This window comes from Danio aesculapii, chromosome 21 (assembly GCF_903798145.1).
Source record: "Danio aesculapii chromosome 21, fDanAes4.1, whole genome shotgun sequence".
Lineage (NCBI taxonomy): Eukaryota > Metazoa > Chordata > Actinopteri > Cypriniformes > Danionidae > Danio > Danio aesculapii.
In genome coordinates, this window is record NC_079455.1 from 16,681,913 (window position 1) to 16,702,913 (window position 21,001).

At 38.0% G+C, this 21,001-nt stretch overlaps 2 protein-coding genes across 2 annotated transcripts in view; one reads left to right on the top strand and one right to left on the bottom strand.

Moving 5' to 3' along the window:
- ppp3ca (protein phosphatase 3, catalytic subunit, alpha isozyme) overlaps nucleotides 1-21,001 on the bottom strand; it is a 130,973-nt gene that overhangs the window by 68,725 nt on the left and 41,247 nt on the right. Inside the window, 1 exon segment of the mRNA XM_056446772.1 lies at nucleotides 14,825-15,025. Within this exon segment, the coding sequence (XP_056302747.1) occupies nucleotides 14,825-15,025 (201 nt within the window).
- The window catches only part of cxxc5a (CXXC finger protein 5a), a 142,376-nt gene that overhangs the window by 6,400 nt on the left and 114,975 nt on the right, over nucleotides 1-21,001 (top strand). The gene's annotated exons all lie outside the window — the stretch shown is intronic.

The following is a 21,001-nucleotide window of genomic DNA, read 5'->3' on the forward strand; positions in this document are numbered from 1 at the left end:
GCCATTATGTTGCATCACAAAGGAAGCGGATCTACTGACAATGACTGCTCCTCATGTACACTGTGCCTCTTGCATATTTCATATCCCCTTTGATATCAATAATAGACGATCGGCAGGCATAAACTTCACTTGGCCTAATTTCGGCTGATCTGGGCGCAGGGACAGACATCACACAGCAAAAACACACTACGCATGTATCAGACCATCAGTGATCAAATTATTTACCTTATTCTAGATATGACAACAATTGGCTTAAGGTGTTTACATGTGTTGGTTTTAGAATATGCATGTTCTTGTTGTACATGCTATAATATAGAGATCAATGCTACAGAGATTGATAGGACACATCATTAAGTTGTCATACAGTTTTAGGTGTTTCATTAGTAATTTTACAAAATTGCAGCTAATTATTTGTCATGCTTAAACTGCAAACAAACTATGACTTATGCAAATTTTTGCACAAAGCCATGCTCTTTGGTGTGTATGTGTGCGTGTTCGATCACAAAATTAGCAAGACAAGTCTAACTGGTAATAGTCTACACTATCTGAAAAAAGTCTTGTCGCCTGTCCTTGTTGTTAGGAACAACAAATAATAACTTGACTTCTAGTTGATCATTTGGTATCAGAAGTGGCTTATATGAAAGGCAACCTCTAGATTATGCTTGTTTTACCTAAATTAAATTATGATTTTTAATGATTTAATTAGGACAGTAAGGTCTGACTTTGCTTAGATTAAAGTCTTGCCACTTAACATAAATAATGTACAGTATAGAATATAAAGTCATGGTGCAGTTGAAAGATTTAATATTGTTTGTGACTCCCATGAGCTTGACGACTGCATCCATACATCTCTGCGATGACTCAAATAACTTATTAATAAAGTCATCTGGAATGGCAAAGAAAGCGTTCTTGCAGGACTCCCAGAGCTCATCAAGATTCTTTGGATTCATTTTCAATGCCTCCTCCTTGATTGTACCCCAGACATGCTTAATAATGTTCATATCTGGTGACTGGGCTGGCCAATCCTGGAACACCTAGACCTTTTTTTGCTTTCAGGAACTTTGTGGAGGCTGAAGTTTGAGAAGGAGTGCTATCCTGCTGAAGAATTTGACCTCTCCTGTGGTTTGTAATGTAATGGGCAGCACAAATGTCTTGATACTGTACCTCAGGCTGTTGATGTTGCCATCCACTCTGCAGATCTCTCGCATGCCCTCATACTGAATGTAACCCCAAATCATGATTTTTCCTTCACCAAACTTGACTGAATTCTGTGAGAATCTTGGGTCTATGCGGGTTCAAATAGGTCTTCTGCAGTATTTGTGATGATTGGGATGCATGTTCAACAGATGAATCATGGGAAAAATCTGCCTTCTGTCATTTTTCTAAATGATCAGTCAAGTTATAATCTGTTGGTCTTACAACTAAGATTGACAACAAGACTTTTGTCAGGTAATGTAGACTGAAATTTTATAAAGTGGCTAAAATGAAATGTTACTAGGAACTACACTGTCATTTCGGCGTAATAGTCAAAGAACTTTGCAGCCGTACCATGTCTGCAGCAGGTGCAATTTTACTATGCAGTGCCTGAAAATAGTCCCCAACTAGGTAACTTCTAACAAGAAAACCTGTTTCATGTCAGTCACATTGCATAATATCATTGCACCTGCTGCAGCCATGGTAGCGCAGCAAAGTTCTTTGATTATTACGCCAGAATAAGAGTATAGTTCCTAGCCATATTGGCCTAAAAAATAGCAGCTTCATTTTCCATCTTAGTACATGAAATACATGTATATGAACCTCAGAGCTACAGAAGAGTCAAGTTTTAAATATGAAATTTAAAACTTTTTTCCGTTTTTCAGTGAGATGCTAATGGTCTAATCCGATTCAATGATTTATGTTAAGCTAAGCTAAAAAGTGCTCCCGCCAGACCCAGAGATCGACTGAATAGATTAAATAATGGTAAAACACAACTGTTTAACTGTAGTATTTGTTTAAGTGGATTGCTATTTTAACATTGTGGAGTTTTGTCTTAATTATGCTATATATATATATATATATATATATATATATATATATAATGGAGTATTTTTGTCTATGTAAACGTACTGAGAGTAAACTGGTGATAATGGTGAGTATCTCTCTGTGTGTGGCAGTGACTGTGCAGTGCTGAGTGTGGAGGGGGAGATGCTTATTCTCACATCACCCACTGCAGGCACACAGAGAGCAAGCAGAACTGGATGATGGGAAGAGATTTAGAGAGCGAGAGGGAGAATATTGAGCTGTTAGATGCAGATGACTCAGAGGTGTAGGTGTGTTCTGCAGCAGAGAAGAGCTTTCTCTCTCTCTCTTTATCTCTCTCTCTTTCTCTCGCTCTGATCAACTGATGGATTTTAACAGCTGCACTGTACCAGACAAATGTAAGTGCACAGTGGAATTGAACTCTTCATGTGAGACTACGACTGAACTGGGGTGAACTTTAACGCTTTTTGGCCTTATAACACAGAAGGGAGTGACTTCTGATGCACTGAAGACTGCGAACGGGTGAATTCGCCAGGGCTGCCAAAAAACTGCCTGTGGTGCAGTGATTTGAAGAGAAGTCAACAAAAGCCTACCCGCACTGCAAAACAATACGTATATATACAGTTATCAGTGTTTTGTGTTGTTGTGCAAAAGCAAAAACTCACATTTATTATAACTATCTATTTGACAAAAACAACATAATTGTTCTTTTTAATATTTATTTTTATTATTGTTATTTTTTAGCCTATTTGAAAACATTAATTGCACATTCTATAAACAAACAAATAAGTGAAGTTTGTTCTTACAGCAAAGCTAATTTGTTTTTATGTTTATTTGTTTGGTTGTCCTGTATTCTAATAACTAGTGATATTTTGTGAACAATTTTGGGGAGGCGCACAATCACTCCTCGATGAAGCTAATTCATCACAGACAATCATTCTATTATCCAATCAGCTCAAGACCACACCCCTATAAATAGTCAAACACGTCAAACCTCCATTTTCTCTTGACTTCAGCACCCCTCCACCACCCCAACTCCACATTACTAAACCTGATAACTACTTAAATCTGAGGGGGCAGCGTTCTGGAGCCGGGCTAGACACTGAGCTCACACCCTATCTCTCTCTATCCTGATGAGGGGAATAACACGAGTTACGGTGTCTTTCCGAGCTCAGAGCCCTCTCCACGGACAGCAGTTAGTGTGAACTTGTGAAATTATAATAATAAATCATCTATCATCAATTAATAATTGTTTTTGACATATATAAATATACATCTAACAACAACAATAATTGTAAAACTTTCTGTAATATCATAAAGTAATATAATACATTTTATTATTAACAGTAATAAAAAAATAGAATTTACCTTGTTAATGTTCACTCACAGAAAAATAAGAAACGTTAACAACTGTAATTTAAGATTTTAATAATGCATTAGTAAATTGTGAACTATGATGAATAACAATAAATGCAGAACAATAATTGTTCATTCTAAGTCTAAGAAATATGTATTAAGTTTTATTCTTAAAATATGAAAGAAAATACCAACAGGTAAAAAATATGATTGCTATTCAAAATAATATCTTTTAACCTAAACATTAATATATTTTGTTTACATGAGTAAACATATAAGTACATATTTTTTAAACACAAACAAATGCACATATTTAAAATCAACAATAAATGTATAATAAAATAAACATCTTATGCTTCCTATCCAATGGTTCTTTCAAGTTGTTGTATACTTACACTAAAAAACAAAACAAATATATGCAGTGTAGATACCAACATCACAGTTTAGCTGTTTGGTTGTCTTGTATTCTAATAACTAATTATAATAATGAATTGTTGCTCTCATCATCTATCGTCAATTAATAATTATTGTTGACATACAGTTGAAGTCAGAAATGTTAGCCCCCTTTGAATTCATTTTTATTTTTTAATATTTCCCAAATTATGTTTAACAGATTAAGGAAATTTCCACAGTATGTCTGATAATATTATTTCTTCTGTCTTATTTGTTTTATTTCGGCTAGAAAAAAAGCAGTTTTTAATTTTTTAACACCATTTTAAGATCAAAATTAATTGCCCCTTTAAGCTTTATTTTTTTCGATAGTCTACAGAACGAACCATTGTTATATAATGACTTGCCCAATTACCCTAACCTGCCTAGTTAATCTAATTAACCTAGTTAAGCCTTTAAATGTCACTTTAAGCTGTATAGAAGTGTCTTGAAAAATATCAAGTAAAATTTTCTGTACTGTCATCATGGCAAAGATAAAATAAATCAGTTATTAGAAATGAGTTATTAAAACAATTATGTTTAGAAATGTGTTGAAAAAAAAACAGGGGGGGGGGTTATTGTAAAACTATCTATAATATAATAATCTAATATATTAAATGTTAATGTTAACTCACAGGGAAATAACAAATGTTAACAACTGTAACTTTAGATTTGAATAATGCATTGGTAAGTTGTGAACTATGATAAATAATAATAAATGCAGAACAATAACTGTTCATTCTTAGTTCATGTCAGTGAATACATTAACTAATAAAACTTCATTGTAAAGTCTAGAAAGATTTATTAAGTTTTATTCTTAAAATATGACGAAAAACAAAAACAAAATATGATTGTTATTCAATATATAATCCTTTAACCTAAACATGAATATATTTAGTTTACTCGAGTAAACATATAAGTGCATATTTTTTAATGCAAACACATATATAACACATATATAAAATCAAGAATAAATCTAAAATAAAATAAAAATAAATAACAGATTAATTCAATTTATTCTCTTTGGACATAAATATGAATATTTTATGCTTCTTATTAAAGGGTTCTTTTAAGTTTGTTATTGTAAGTCTATACTTACACTAAAAAACAAAACAAATATATGCAGAGTAGATTCTAACATCACTCCTAGAACACAGTTTAGCTGTTTAGTCGTCTTGTATTCTAATGACTAATTATAATAATGAATTGCTGCTCTCATCATCTATTAATAATAATTGTTGACGTATATAAATATACATCTAACAACAACAATAATTGTAAAACGATCTATATATGTTAATGTAATATAATAAATGTTATTATTAACATTAATTTAAAAAAATCTTGTATTTACCATTGTTAATGTTCGCTCACAAGGAAATAACAAATGTTAACAAGCATAACTTTAGATTTTAATAATGCATTTTAGTAAATTTTAGTAAATGCTGAGCCATGGAAAATAATAATAAATGCAATACAATTTCTTCTTAATTTGTTCAATCAGTAAATACATCACTAATAAATCTTCATTGTAACGTCTAGAAAAAGTATTAAGCTTTATTTTTAAAATATAAAAACAACAACAGATAAAAAAATGAATGATTGTTATTCAATATATAATCTTTTAACCTAAACATTAATAGTAAACATAGAAGTACATATTTTTTTTAATGCAAACAAATACACATATTTAAAATCAACAACAAATCTAAAATAAAAAAATAACAATAGATAATAGCTTAAATCAATTTATTCACATTGGGCATGAACATGAATATCTTATGCTTCTTATCAAATGTTTTTTTTTAAAGTTGTTGTATATTTACACTAAAAAACAAAACAAATATATGCAGTGTAGATACCAACATCCCTCCTAGCACACATTAAAAACATAATGAAAGCACTACGCTCTAAAGCAGCATTAAAATCACTGTCACGTTTCACTGTCATGAAGTAGATGTACCATTTGGGAGAGCCGAATCACATTACAAAGAAAAATTAATCAAGCTATGTCCATTATCTCTGCATATTATATTTTTATTAATTTTTTTTACTGCGGTTACACAAGGACCTGTTTCTTTCTGGAGTAAGCGGCTCATGCGCGGATGAGACAGCGGAAATCACGGCCAGATGGTGTGCTGACACACTCCTGCAGATGGACACGCTATCAAGTACTCAACTCTATTGATTATCCACGGACACTGATAGAAGCCAAACTTTAAAGGAGAAATATTATGCTCTTTTCCATCAGACGGAAAATAAATCTCTGATGTTTCCAGAATGTGTCTGTGATGTTTCAACTCAAAATAACACAAATATCATTTATTATAGTTTGCTTGATTTGACCCTGTTTGAGTGTCAGCAAAAACATGTTTTTTGTGCATGTCTCTTTAAATGCAAATGAGCTTCTGCTTTCAGAAAAGGGTGGAGCCTTAATTCTAAACAACAAACCAAGAGAAATTCATGCAGCCTTACATCCATTACATTGAGTCAGGCTACTGCTAGGTTTCGATTGATACTATTGCTAGGTTTCCATCCTAACGTGAAGCAAATGTTTTAAAGTTCATAAAAAAGAAAGAAAAGGGATATATACTGCTTACTAAGAGCTCGTATGTAGTGCCATTTGGTATGGTCAAATTACTTATATTGTGTGTTTTTGGACTGTGGGAGGAAACTAGGGAACCTGGGGAAAACTCACGCGAACACAGGGAGAACATGCAAACTCTGCATAGAAATGTCAACTGGTCTAGTAAGGACTTTTAACCAGTGACATTATTGCTGTGAGGCAACAGTGCTAATCACTGGGCCGCCGTGTTGCCAAATCTAGAAAAAGGAGGGAGGAGTAGGGCTGGGAGGGGGATTCTTCAAGACAACGCTACAGAGGTAAGAAACTCTGGTTATTTATAGTGAGTTAGGAATCGTCTGATTGGTGGATCATGTGTTAGCTAATGCGGGACCAGCCGTGGCCGAACATAAGTATGTGATACTCTAGAAAAAAGTGTATTTATAAATAAACTTCATGTCATGAGAGCGGCCAAAGAGCTTAGAATCACCAAGAGGTGACACGCAATAGAACGTTCCATTGCAACAGCAACGCCCGCGATTCTGGAGTGAAAGCGATCGGCTGTCCATTGGATGTTATTGCTGTCGTGATGGCAAGCAGCTGCTTTGTTTTTTATTCATTCATTTAAAAAGCGCATCAAAGCTGAAATACAACCTGAAAGACGACAAAACAACACTTAAAATGATAGACTGGTGATTATCAGCACTTTTAATAGTTTATTTTACAGACTTAATGTTCTGTATATTAAATATACTTGTTTTCTTCAAATTGTCACTTATAGGTGGAATTACTTTACTTTAATTTAATAATTTACGCACTGGCATAATACATATTAATACTGACATGTTAAATTATTTGACTTTCAAAATGGATGTTAATAGCATATTAGCAGTACTTTTTTGTTGGTATTATATTATAACACAATAGTATTTTTCCAGTGTTGTCTGTTAAAAAAAGACTAATAAAGTTTATATATATATATATATATATATATATATATATATATATATATATATATATATATATATATATATATATATATATATATATATATATATGTGTCTTTTTTTAACAGACAACACTGGAAAAATACTATTGTGTTATAATATAATACTCCAACAAAAAAGTACTGCTAATATGCTATTAACATCCATTTTGAAAGTCAAATAATTTAACATGTCAGTATTAATATGTATTATGCCAGCGGGTAACCTATTAAATTAAAGTAAAGTAATTCCACCTATAAGTGACAATTTGAAGAAAACAAGTATATTTAATATACAGAACATTAAGTCTGTAAAATAAACTATTAAAAGTGCTGATAATCACCAGTCTATCATTTTAAGTGTTGTTTTGTCGTCTTTCAGGTTGTATTTCAGCTTTGATGCGCTTTTTAAATGAATGAATAAAAAACAAAGCAGCTGCTTGCCATCACGACAGCAATAACATCCAATGGACAGCCGATCGCTTTCACTTCAGAATCGCGGGCGTTGCTGTTGCAATGGAACGTTCTATTGAGTGTCGCCTCTTGGTGATTCTGTTTATTTATGCAAATCATGGAGGCCCTACAAACTACCAGATAATGTAGTTTTTGTTGTGTATACTCATTTTTGCTTCACCCTAAGTTGAGTAAAACAAAACAAAAAAATTTTAATTAAGTTATTTTGTTAACCTTACTTGTATGTTATTTGTGAAGCAGATATTTTAGATATCAGATGTAGCCTAATAAACTTAGGCTTGTCAGCATTTTGGAAATTGTCTGTTTTCATTGGGTTATTGTTTTAAAATGTTTTAAAATGTTACTTTTGAAAGGGGATGTGCTCATTTTAACTCTTATTTTACTCATTATTTTAATTCATTCTGTCTAATGTTAGTTGTCTGTGCTGTTGTTCCACTTTTTCATTCCAAAATGGCCGCCGAGTGACACTAGCGGCATTTAGTGGCTGTTTCCTATGCTATCTCACAATATTTGCAAACCACCTCATTTATTTCTTCATTTTTTTTTTCGGCTTAGTCCCTTTATTAATCTGGGGTCGCCACAGCGGAATAAACCGCCAACTTATCCAGCACATGTTTTACGCAGTGGATGCCCTTCCAGCTGCAACCCATCACTAAGAAACACTCATACAATCTCATTCACACACATGCACTGTCCCATAGTGGTTGAGAAACACTGCTATACAATTTTAGCCTACCAAATTTACCTGAACCACATGTCTTTGGACTGTGGGGGAAAACGGGGCACCCGGAGGAAACCCACGCGAACGCAGGCAGAACATGCAAACTCCACACAGAAATGCCAACTGACCCAGCACAGGCTCGAACCAGCAACTTCTTGCTGTGAGGCGACAGCACTACCTACTCCACCACCGCGTTACCGCAAACCATCTCAAGTGATCATAATTTTTTTTTAGTGAGTTAACAGATATTTATATGAAATTTGTCATTTTCATCACTTGTTTCTCATGTGATACTTTAAAACCGTCATAAACACAGGGTGATGGAAACCTAGCTAATGATGGAGAACAAGAGGTTACAACTTCTAGACTGATCCAGGATGTTTCTGAATGGTTAGTCGCAATGTCCTCAGTGGCTCAGATGTCTCTGTTCCCAGCAAGCGCGATAAGTATAAAGATAGCGATAAAGACATTTCTTTAAAATTTGTTCGGAATGTAAAACAACAGCAGAGTTTAGGCTGATGTAGAGATGCAATATCATTGGAATCACTTTCAGAAGGATTTTTTCCCCAGCTAATAAATAATAAAACACTGACAGGCAGTCAGGATCCATTGAAATATAGCAGCAAAAGAACCTCACAAAATGTTAAGCTCCAGACAACAAAGTGTAGAAGCTCTTCTTGATGTTAAGCCCATTTTTTTTAAAGGAAAGAGAATGACTATCGTATAAATACATGGAATTTATGTGGGCGGCACAGTGGCTCAGTGTCACCTCACAGCAAGAAGGTTGCTGGTTTGAGTCCCAGCTGGGCCACCATTTCTGTGTGGAGTATGCATGTCCTCCCTGTGTTCAGAAGGATTTCCTGTGGGTGTTCCGGTTTCCCCCACAGTCCAAAGACATGTGGTATAGGAGAACTGGGTTAACAAAATTGACCATATGTGGATGAGTGTGCGTGTGAATATTTAGATTAGATTCATTAGATTAGATTTAACTTTATTGTCATCGCACATTCAAGTACAAGGCAACGCAATGCAGTTTAATTCTAACTATTAGTTCAAGTGCAGGATTTAGGTATAAGTTAAAAAGTGCAATTATAGCAAAACTATAGGTAATATTTACAGATGGATGTACTATGAACATTAAATACAGGTTGTATTAGCTATGAACAGAGATTAACAATAGATGTATATATGTACAGGTTGCTATTAATAATCAGAAATATGCAGATAATTAATAGCGACCTGTACATATATTTAGAATGTGAGAGTGTATGGGTGTTTCCCAGTACTTGGTTGTGGTTGGAAGGGCATCCGCTGTGTAAAGCATAAACTGGAATAGTTGGCAGTTCTTTCCGCTGTGGAAAACCCTGATAAATTAGGGATTAAACCAAAGGAAAATGAATGAATAAATGGAATTTATGCAAGCCATGCTCGCAAATTCAGATTGAGGACAAAAATGTATCTTAATTTAAGGTACTTAAAAGTAGATGTGTCCTGTGCTAGTTGTGTTTTCTTGTTGCCTCTTTAGAAAACAATGAGGAAATCAATTTGCGTTGTTTTTGATAGCAGTGTTAGAATTGTTAAATTCACTGTTTGCTTTGATTGATTGTATGAGCTGGATTCACTGGTCAGATGTGCTAATAGCACACTGAGGACATCTGCTGGTCACAAGGGGATAATGCCAAGTGAAAAGCATAACTTAAGGCCATGTCCACATTTAAATGTCCATATGAAAAAGGCAGAACACACTGTAATGCATGTTGAGGGCACGCCCAACCAACAGGTGGCGGTAATGACACTTTTATACTGGGTTCACACCAAATGCGAAATTAAGTATTTTGAGTGTAAAATATACAAGTCAGGGCAAACATGAGAACAGAGGTGGATTACCATCTCACATTGCAAATGACGTGGAATGAGATGAGCTTGTCCAAACATTTAAAATTTGCTGTGTCTTGCCATGTTGCAAGGAGCACACATGCTGACGTTATGAGGCGAAAACTCTGGTTAGTGTCCGCATGAAAACACTGTACCTACAGTTTCTGAAAATCTTTTCCCTCGCTGTAGTTTTCAGAAGGTTTTGGTTTCCATCACCCAATACCCAATACTCAACAATCATGTAGATGTAAATGTGCAGTTTTGAAAATACTCGTGTTCATGTGTGGACAGGGCCAAAAAATAAAAAAAAATTTGTCAGTGTGGACACAAATACTTTTATTGATATATTTGTATTCATCCTGCTTGGTGTGAATGAGCCTTTATTTACATTTTTTCTCCAACAACACAACATTTGCAATGTTTTTTTTCTAGCACATACTGAACAATGTAAATCTCTGGCAGTCCACATCCTTGCAGAGAATGGCTTACCAAAATAAAGTTACTGAGTTGTCATTTTATAACACTATTTTTGGTTGGTAGATGCATCGAGGGTCAATTATAGCAGTGTTTCTCAACCACGTCCCTGGAGGACTACCAACACTGCATGTTTTGGATATCTCCTTTGTCTGTCACAACCATTACAGCTCTTTCAGCTAATGAGCTGATGATCTGAATCAGGTGTGTTTGGTTAAGGAGACATGGAAAATGTGCAGAGCTGGTGGTCCTCAAGAAACATGGTTGAGAAACACTGAATTACAGCACTTAAACAAGGGGGAAAAATCAGATCTTCGTGATAAATCCTCAGACATGTTGGTACGTGGATTTAATTTACAACTATTTTCCATCTATTCTCACCTCATAGTTAAAGTGCTGACAGGTAAGGGGGAATTAATATACTGTACATGAGAAACACACAGAAGTGACAGCTACCTTCACAGGTAAACTTCATACGGAAACACCTCGAGCGCTTCTGTTCGCTCTGCCAGCTTTTGTTTTCCGTCGGTCTTGTTCAGTCTTTGAGCTTGCAGCCGGGTGCTTTGGAGTTTATTTTTGCATTTGAGGTCAGGATTGTGAATTCTCTTTTAAACTCTCGCTGCTTTTTAGTCCTGTTTGCTGATGGTATCAAAGCAGGTTGTCACGGATGTACAGTTAACACATGCAGACGGCGTCAGATAACAAACGCCATTATGTACACACAGATGCTAATGCACAGACGCTCTTTATCGACTAATGTCTGAAAATATAACCACAGCGCACACACAGGCACTCAAACGTACATCAAATGAAACTGTCGTCTTTAGCACTTTGCATATATTTCTTCATATTGAAGGAGAGGTAAATCTGCTGCTATTAAAGGCTTTAAAGAAATAGTTCAAGCTAATATTCAACCTAGCATTATTATAATGCTGTATATTCTGTCTTTTTGTTCACCACAAAATCAGACTTTTAATAAAATGCTGTGCACATACTCATCTATATAATAGAGGTAAAAAAGCAAATGACCGAAAAGTCATGACAACATACGTTTTTTGTGTTACTTGAACTTAGTATTTGAGGTTTCAACTTGATTGTTTGAATAATACTAACAGAAATGGGAACTAATGAAGTACAAATACTTCGTTACTGTACTTAAGTAGATTTTATATTATATTATATTATATTATATTATATTATATTATATTATATTATATTATATTATATTATATCTTTTCGGCTTAGTCCCTTTATTAATCTGGGGTCGTCACAGCGGAATGAACCGCCAACTTATCCAGCGGATGCAACTCACGCAGCGGATGCCCTTCCTGCTGCAACCCATCACTGGGAAACCCATACACACTCATTTGCATACATACATACACTATGGACAGTTTAGCCTACCCAATTCATAGTACCACATGTCTTTAGACTGTGGGGGGAAACCAGAGCACCCAGAGGAAACCCTCGCAAAAGCAGGAAGAACATGCAAACTCCACACAGAAACGCCAATTGACCCAGCCGAGGCTCAAACCAGCAACCTTCTTGCTGTGAGGCAACAGCACTACCTACTGCGCCACTGCGCATTATATTATATTAAATTATATTATATTATATTATATTATATTATATTATATTATATTATATTATATTATATTATATTATATTATATAAAAAATTGGACAAAATTAAGTGTTAATTGAAGACTTTTATTATTTGTAAAGATTTACTGTAGGCCTCAATTTTTTAAGTGTATGAATGGACATCATCGGCAGTTGTTGTTCTTGATCTAAAGGCAGCAAAACCCCATGCTGAATGCTGTGAGTTTGTGACAGGATGAAGATACACAGATTTCATTCAAAATGACTGATTCATTAAGCCAGTGTTTCGCAACCCTGTTCCTGGAAGCACACCAACAGTACATATTTTGAATGTCTCCCTTATCTGACCCATTAACTTCAGGTTTTGGAGTCTCTTCTAATCTTCTGATGAGGTAATTCAGGTGTGTTTGATTAGGGAGAGGTTGAAAATGTGTACTGTTGGTGTGCCTTCAGGAACAGGGTCGGGAAACACTGCATTAAGCAACAGCACAATGACTGTCTTTATTGGTGGAATCACTCAGTTGGGTTGATTTGGCAGTGAAATGCCACATAGTTTCTCTAACATGAACATTGCTTAGGAGCCATTTTAATAGCAGAAACAGAAAACCCCTCAGACAAAATTGTATTGTAATTCAGTCAATACTAACTTATTTGATAATATCAAATCACAATTTGTTAAAACAGAAGTTACAATATTACACTGTAAAATATTTCAAGCGTCTTTTTAATTCCCAGGTTTTGCTGGTAGGCGCATTTCCCGAATTTTCATTACTAATCTTAAGCCAATTGTAGTTGTTTGTTTTGGTTCAATTTGGAATTTCCCTAACCGCTGCAGAGCGCAAGGGATCAGGGAAGGGCTACCGTTGAAGCCGCGGAAAACATATGCTGGATAAGTTGGCAGTTCATTCCGCTGTGGCGACCCCAGATTAATAAAGGGACTAAGCCAAAAAGAAAATGAATGAATGAGTAAATTTATGCCCTTTCAACAATTTAATTGATGTTTTTACCACATATTGTAAGTCTATAAATATTGCACACCTCAAATAAAAGACAGATTTTTGCTTTAAAAACAAATATACTCCCATAAAATGACTTCTTGTGATATGTATAGTATCGTGTACTATTTATGCCAAGTGTCTTGTGCTACAGTATATGATAGGGTGTGGTGAAAAAAAATAAACCTGAAATTTTAAGAAACGGTGCATTCATGAAATTGTTAGCGTCACATTTTACTCTAATTTATGGAGGGAAAGCATACAAGTCAGAAATCTTTGTGGTAAATAAAAAAAGTTTTTTTTGTTGCAACAGAAGGTTATCTCATTCATCCATGAACTATCAACTATCATGGTAACCATAGAGTTTGTATTACAGCTGTGGTTATACAAATGGTAATCAATGTACAAAAAGAAAAACGCACTACACTTCTGCTATGATAAAACCATAATTATAAAGGTTGCCATATCCAGTAAATCAATGCTTATAATTAATCTTTATATTTAAGCAATGAAGTCTTGGGTTTTGATATTTTGGTAAATTGGCTCATTTCAACAAGTGTTTGGATTTAAGTTTAATATGGCCTTATACTTTTTGCTGTTATTTTCCAACCAGATCTGACAACTAAGCTCTAAACCTCTGAGTTTGGCCCTAGGCCTCTGAACTCACAACCCAATTTAGGTGCAATGTACACGTGGCCTGTACAAATATGGTTCCAGTTTTATTGGAGCAACAGCAGGGTAATTTTGTAGTTAAAGTCAAAATTATTTACCCCCCTGTATATTCTTCCCTAGTTTCTGTTTAATAAATAAAGATTTTTTTCAACACATTTCTAAACCTAATAATTTTTATAACTCATTTCTAATAACTGATTTATTTGATCTTTCCATGATGAAAGTACATAACATTTTACTAGATCATTTTCAAGATATTCAGCTTAAAGTGCAATTTAAAGGCTCTACTGGGTTAATTAAGCACGTTTTGGTAATTATGGAAATCAATTTAAAACAATGTTTTGTTCTGTAAACAATCAAAACATAATATTGCTAAAGGGGGTTAAAAATTTGACCTTAAAATGTTTTTTTTTTTTTATTAAAATTGCTTTTATTCAAGCGAAATAAAACAAATCAGACTTTCTCCAGAAGAAAAAAAATATTAGTCGAAATACTGTGATACTTGTTCTGTTAAACATAATTTGGGAATTATTTGAAAAAGAAAAAAGAATTCACAAGATGGCTAATAATTTAGACTTCAACTGTATAAACTGGTGAATTTTCATTTTTGAGTGAACCAACCCTTCTAAGAGGGTGAAGGTAAATAAGGAGGTAATGTACCAGTGACAGGTGCCTCTATGTCCAGCATGGTCTTCTCCTGGCGTAGGATGGAAGCCCCTTCATTGATGATTCGCAGGGCCACGGTCTCCTCCACTCTGCCCTCTTTAGTGAGGTGGGCTTTTAGTAGATCCACCCTCGGCTTCCCCTCACAGTCAAACACCTCCTTCATGGTGAGGCGGTGGCTCAGGGGGAAGGGAACGGCTGAGAGGAGCAAAAACACAAACAATACATCAGAACTCTTCACAGGAAGATAATACTGTAATTATATCCCTTTGAAATACTGATTTGTTTCTTTCTGAGAAAGCTCTATAAGGATGGTTGAAGCATGCAAGTGTCTTGCTTACTTCAAAGTTTCAAACCATATTTTGTCAAAATATTTGACCGTAGACCACAAAACTTAAAACAGTTTTAAGCTGCAAAGGGTATATTTGTTAGGAAAGCTAGCAATACATTGAGTCAAAATTATCCATTTTTCTTTTTATGCCACAAATCAATAGAACATTAAGGCCCAATGCCCTTAGCCCCTACCCTTGTCCCAATTGTCTTTAGCGTGAAGGCGTAGGTCTAAGGTCAAGGGTTATATAATCCTTTGAATTGAGATTTTTCAGGACCACAATCGAAACCAAGGGGTAAGAAAATTTCCCAGAATACACCATCCACAACGGCAGCGTAGCTGCACCCAGAAGTAAGGAGATCCACAAATTATTTTTTTTTTGTCAATAAACAAGCATATTTTTTTACAACAAACCAGCATGTGTTTTAATACATTCATAACGGCATTCGTGTTTTACCGTCAACACTAAAATAAAAACTAAATTTTGCTATCTATAGTCTATAATAATAACTCCTGTATAGCTGTCCCACAACATTCTGACACTCGATGACACTCGAATACCCTGTCAGAAAGTCTAGTGGCTGGGAATGAGCTTTTTACAGTGTCTGCTATAACATAAGGTAGTTTTCTTGTGTTTACATAGATGAATATTGCCATGGTGTAAATGCACAGTACAGTTACAATCTTATTGGCACATTGTATCGTAATGATAACATGATATTGTTGCTTTCAGTGATCTCACTGAAGATAGATACCAAAAAATAACACTACTGGAATAACTACAGCAGCCGCGATCGTCTGATCTCATATGAAGCAAGAGATCGATGACATATGAAGACTGTTCCATTTCTTAGAGGTAAATTTTGAAGCCCTTCCCCTTCACACTCTGTCTCAAGGGCCAAGGGGAAGGGGTAGGGGTACAAAAATAGAATTGGCATTGGGCCTAAGTAAAGACAACTTGTAGATTCCCTACCATAAAAATATAAAAACTTAGTTGACTACTTATTGTGATTAGTAATAAACATCACTAAGGGCCTAATTTGAACAAATTTAAAGGCATTTCCCTTAATATTAAGAATTTTTTGAACCCTCAGAATACAGATTTTCAGGTAAGTTTATCTAACCCAAATATTGTCCAAATATGTCCATACATCAAATGAAATGTTATTTATTCAAATTTCAGATGATGTATAAAACTCAATTTCCAAATATGTACTGTACCCTTATGACTGGTTTTATGGTCACATATGGGTGAAATCATATTTCATTGTCATTCATATTTAAGTCAAATTGATACAATATGATTTACAATATGGAAACTTTGTATTTATTTTAGTACAAATTTATCTAAAGGAAAATGAGAAATTCAGAAACTAATAAAAAAAAAAAGATGTTTGTATTATTTAATGCATCATTTAATTTGATTAAACCCTAGTCCTCAGTGCCACTGTCATGGATTGGTCAGGCTCTCACGACCCCCACTCACGAAGATCACCATCACCTGACTTCTAATGAGCACACAGCTGCATCACATTCACGAGCACCAGATAAAAGCACAGCACTCCAGTCGCTCATTGTCCGGGCTCGTCTCGACGAAAGCGGACAACTGAGCGACCACTCAGCGTAGTCATCCTCAGCTAAAACAAACGCTTTACTTACCTGTTCTCTTTGTATTCCTCCTAGTCTTCCTGGTCCACCCGAATCGTCCTGTCTTCCAGTCCTTCCAAGTCTGTGTCATCCTCTGTCAGCTGTATCTGGTGTGTGCTGTCCATCCTCGTGTATTCCTGTTACCCAGCCACGGAGGAAAAGACCCCAACATCATTCCTGATCCTCCTGGCTATCCTTCATGTGCTCCTTGTTGTCATTTAATAAACACCCTAACGTTTCCTTACCTCTGTCTCCTGTCCGCTTCATAACAGAAGCCCGGACCAATAACGACGACAACATGAGCACCCCCGATCACTTTCAAGAGCTGGTGGACCAGTTGAAGCGGATTCTACAGCCACCAGCTCCACTTTCCAACGCACCACCAGCACCGAGCACTTCCGCCTCCACAGTTTCTTCTTCGGCCCTTCCTTCCAGTCCCATGGCCCGACCAGCGCCCTACTCAGGCGGAGCGGGGGAGTGCAATGGTTTTCTGTTACAATGTTCCCTCATATTCGAAATGCAACCTTCTCTATATCCCACAGATAAGTCAAAGATCGCCTACATCGTATCACTACTCTCTGGGCCTGCACTTAAATGGGCTGAGACGATCTGGAACCAAGCCGGGCCGGTCATGAATTCCATCACTACCTTCACGGAGTATTTCAAAGAGGTGTTTGGACGTTCTGATGGGGAAGTAGCCGCTGGAGAGCAGCTGTATCATCTAAAGCAAGGTACTCTATCTACACAGGAATATGCTCTCCGGTTTCGCACTCTAGCAGCTGCAAGTGGATGGAATGAGAGATCGTTGTTGACCACGTACCGGCTCGGCTTGGAACCCACTCTCCGAATCCAGCTGGCCACATTAGATGATACTATGGGTCTGGAGAGATTCATCCAACATTCTCTCCGATGTTCCGATCGTCTCCGTTCCTATCAACAGGACACCATCACCCCCTCGTCTGCACTCCTCCAATCGCCTGAGTCAACAGCCTCTCCAGAACCAGAACCCATGATAATAGAGTCTGGAAGACTGACATCAGCGGAACGACAGAGGAGGCTGACCCGGGGTCTGTGTCTATACTGCGGTGTCAGTGGACACACCCGTATGGAGTGTCCCCTTCGTCCCATTCGGACTTCAGTGAGTGTATTCAGTACGAATATTGAACAATGTAAACCACTTACTACCACCGTACAAATAACTACTGCCTCTATTTCTCTCCTTGTCACAGCCCTCATCGACTCCGGGTCAGCAGGGAACTTCATCTCCCAATCCCTCTGTCGTCAACTCCACCTACGTACTGAGGCGTCCTCGCATATATACCAGATACAACCGATAACCCAGTGCACTCGATCTTCGACCCGTATCCATCGACAATGCGAAGACATCCTTCTTCAAGTGGGGTTGTTACATCAAGAGAGGATTCAATTTCTGGTTCTGGAGGGTGCAAATATGGACATCATTCTAGGGCGCCCGTGGCTGGTGAAGCACGATCCCATCATCTCTTGGGGCACAGGAGAGATAAAGAAATGGGGATCTGGATGTACACCTACCTGTTTTCCAAATCTCCCTCTTCAAGGTCGGAACCCCATTTCTTTGTTTACAATATCGGTCGAGAGTCCTCCTGAGAAGCAGTCTATCCACATTCCTAAGGAGTACAGCTCCTTTCATGATGTCTTCTGCCCCAAGAGAGCTTCCCAGCTACCGCCGCATCGGCCATGGGACTGCGCGATCGACCTAGTTCCAGATGCCCAGTTGCCAAGAGGTAGGATCTACCCGCTCTCGCTTCCAGAGAGTCAGGCAATGGAAGATTACATAAGGGAGGCTCTGAGTCAGGGGTACATACGTCACTCAAAATCACCAGCCGCCTCAAGCTTCTTCTTTGTGGCCAAGAAGGACGGAGGGCTGCGTCCATGCATCGACTACAGGGTCCTAAATAACGGTACAGTAAAATACCGATATCCCCTTCCTCTGGTACCAGCCGCTTTGGAACAGCTCCGAGAAGCTAAAGTCTTCACTAAATTGGACCTCCGCAGCGCGTATAATCTGATAAGAATACGTGAGGGGGACCAATGGAAGACAGCATTCGTGACCCCTACTGGCCACTATGAATATGAGGTCATGCCTTACGGTCTGGTCAACGCCCCCTCCGTATTCCAAAACTTCATTCATGAAGTCCTCCGGGAGTTTCTTCACCACTTTTTAATAGTGTACATAGATGACATCCTCATTTACTCCCGGAGTGAGGCCGAACATCGCCAACACGTTGCGGAGGTCCTACACACATTGAGAGAACATCACCTCTACCTCAAAGCGGAGAAATGCTCATTCCACCAGAAGTCGATTCATTTCTTGGGATACATCATTGACCAAACCGGTATACGTATGGATGGGAAGAAAATTGAGGCTGTTCTATCCTGGTCAGAACCCACTTCCATTAAGGAGCTCCAGAGGTTTCTTGGGTTTGCTAACTTTTATAGACGGTTTATCAAGGACTACAGCAGGATTACATCACCTCTCACTAATCTCCTCAAGGGTAAACCCAAAGGACTGGAGTGGACCAAAGAAGCAGCCGCAGCCTTCCGCCTTCTTAAGAAGGAGTTCACAAGGGCCCCACTCCTGACTCATCCTGACCCAAATCTTCCTTTCGTGGTGGAAGTGGACGCATCCACCACCGGCGTCGGGGCAGTATTATCCCAACATCATGATACACCGCCCCGACTGCATCCCTGTGCCTATTTCTCTCGGAAGTTGAGCCCGGCGGAGCAGAATTACAGCATAGGAGACAGGGAGCTTCTAGCAATCAAGCTAGCCTTGGAGGAGTGGCGTCACTGGTTGGAGGGAGCCAAACATCCGTTCCAGGTGATCACAGATCACAAAAACCTCCAATATATCAAAGAGGCCAAGAGACTATGTCCACGTCAAGCCAGATGGTCACTTTTCTTCTCACGTTTTGATTTCTCCATTTCCTATCGTCCAGGACCCAAGAATCTAAGAGCAGACGCTCTCTCTCGTTTACACGAGCATCACGATCATGAAGAACTCCCAACGAAGATTCTTCCCGAACACATCTCCATTTGTCCGATCACCTGGAACGCTCCTCCAGTCGTTGCCACTCCGGAAGCCCCTGCTCCGCCGGGATGCCCTCCTCATCGGCAGTTCATACCACCTGAACACCGGGTAGATCTGATCCACTCCTTACATACCTCGCTAGGCACTGGACATCCAGGGATCAACAATACTCTCTCGCTAGTATCCCAACGATTCTGGTGGCCAAACATGGCAAGGGATGTGAGGCAATATGTTCAGGGCTGTAAGGACTGTGCCCAATCCAAGAGCCCACGTCATCTACCCGCTGGAAAGCTCCATCCCTTGCCGATTCCGAACCGTCCCTGGTCACACCTAGGAGTGGACTTTATCACTGACCTCCCCTCGTCAGAAGGTAATACCTGTATTCTAGTCATCGTAGATAGATTCTCAAAGTTTGTCAAACTAATCCCTCTGAAAGGTCTTCCCACAGCCTTTGAAACAGCCGACAATATCTTTAATCAAGTCTTCAGGTCATTTGGTATTCCAGAAGATATTGTGTCGGACAGAGGTCCACAGTTCATCTCACGTCTATGGAAAGCCTTCTTCAAGCTCCTAGGTGTGGCCGTCAGCCTCTCTTCTGGATATCATCCCCAAACCAACGGGCAGACAGAGAGGAAGATTCAGGAGGTGGGACGGTTCCTGAGGACCTTCTGCAGTGGTCACCAGAGCTCCTGGAGCCAGTATTTGGGCTGGGCAGAATATGCCCAAAATTCACTGCGGCAACCCTCCACCGGACTCACGCCATTCCAGTGCGTCCTGGGCTTCCAACCACCGCTCTTTCCCTGGGATGGCGAACCATCTGATGTCCCCGCAGTGGATCACTGGTTCCGGGAGAGCGAGAGAGTCTGGGACGAGGCTCATCAACATCTGCAGAGGGCAGTCCGTCGAAGCAAGGTAACCGCCGATAGAAGAAGGTCTGAAGAACCCAGATACACACCCGGACAAAAGGTGTGGCTATCCACCCGGGACATACGCATGCGACTGCCCTCTCGCAAGTTAAGTCCCCGATTTGTTGGTCCCTTCACCATCGTGGAACAGGTTAACCCCGTCACCTACAAACTACAATTACCCTCTCACTACCGTATTCACCCTACATTCCACGTATCAC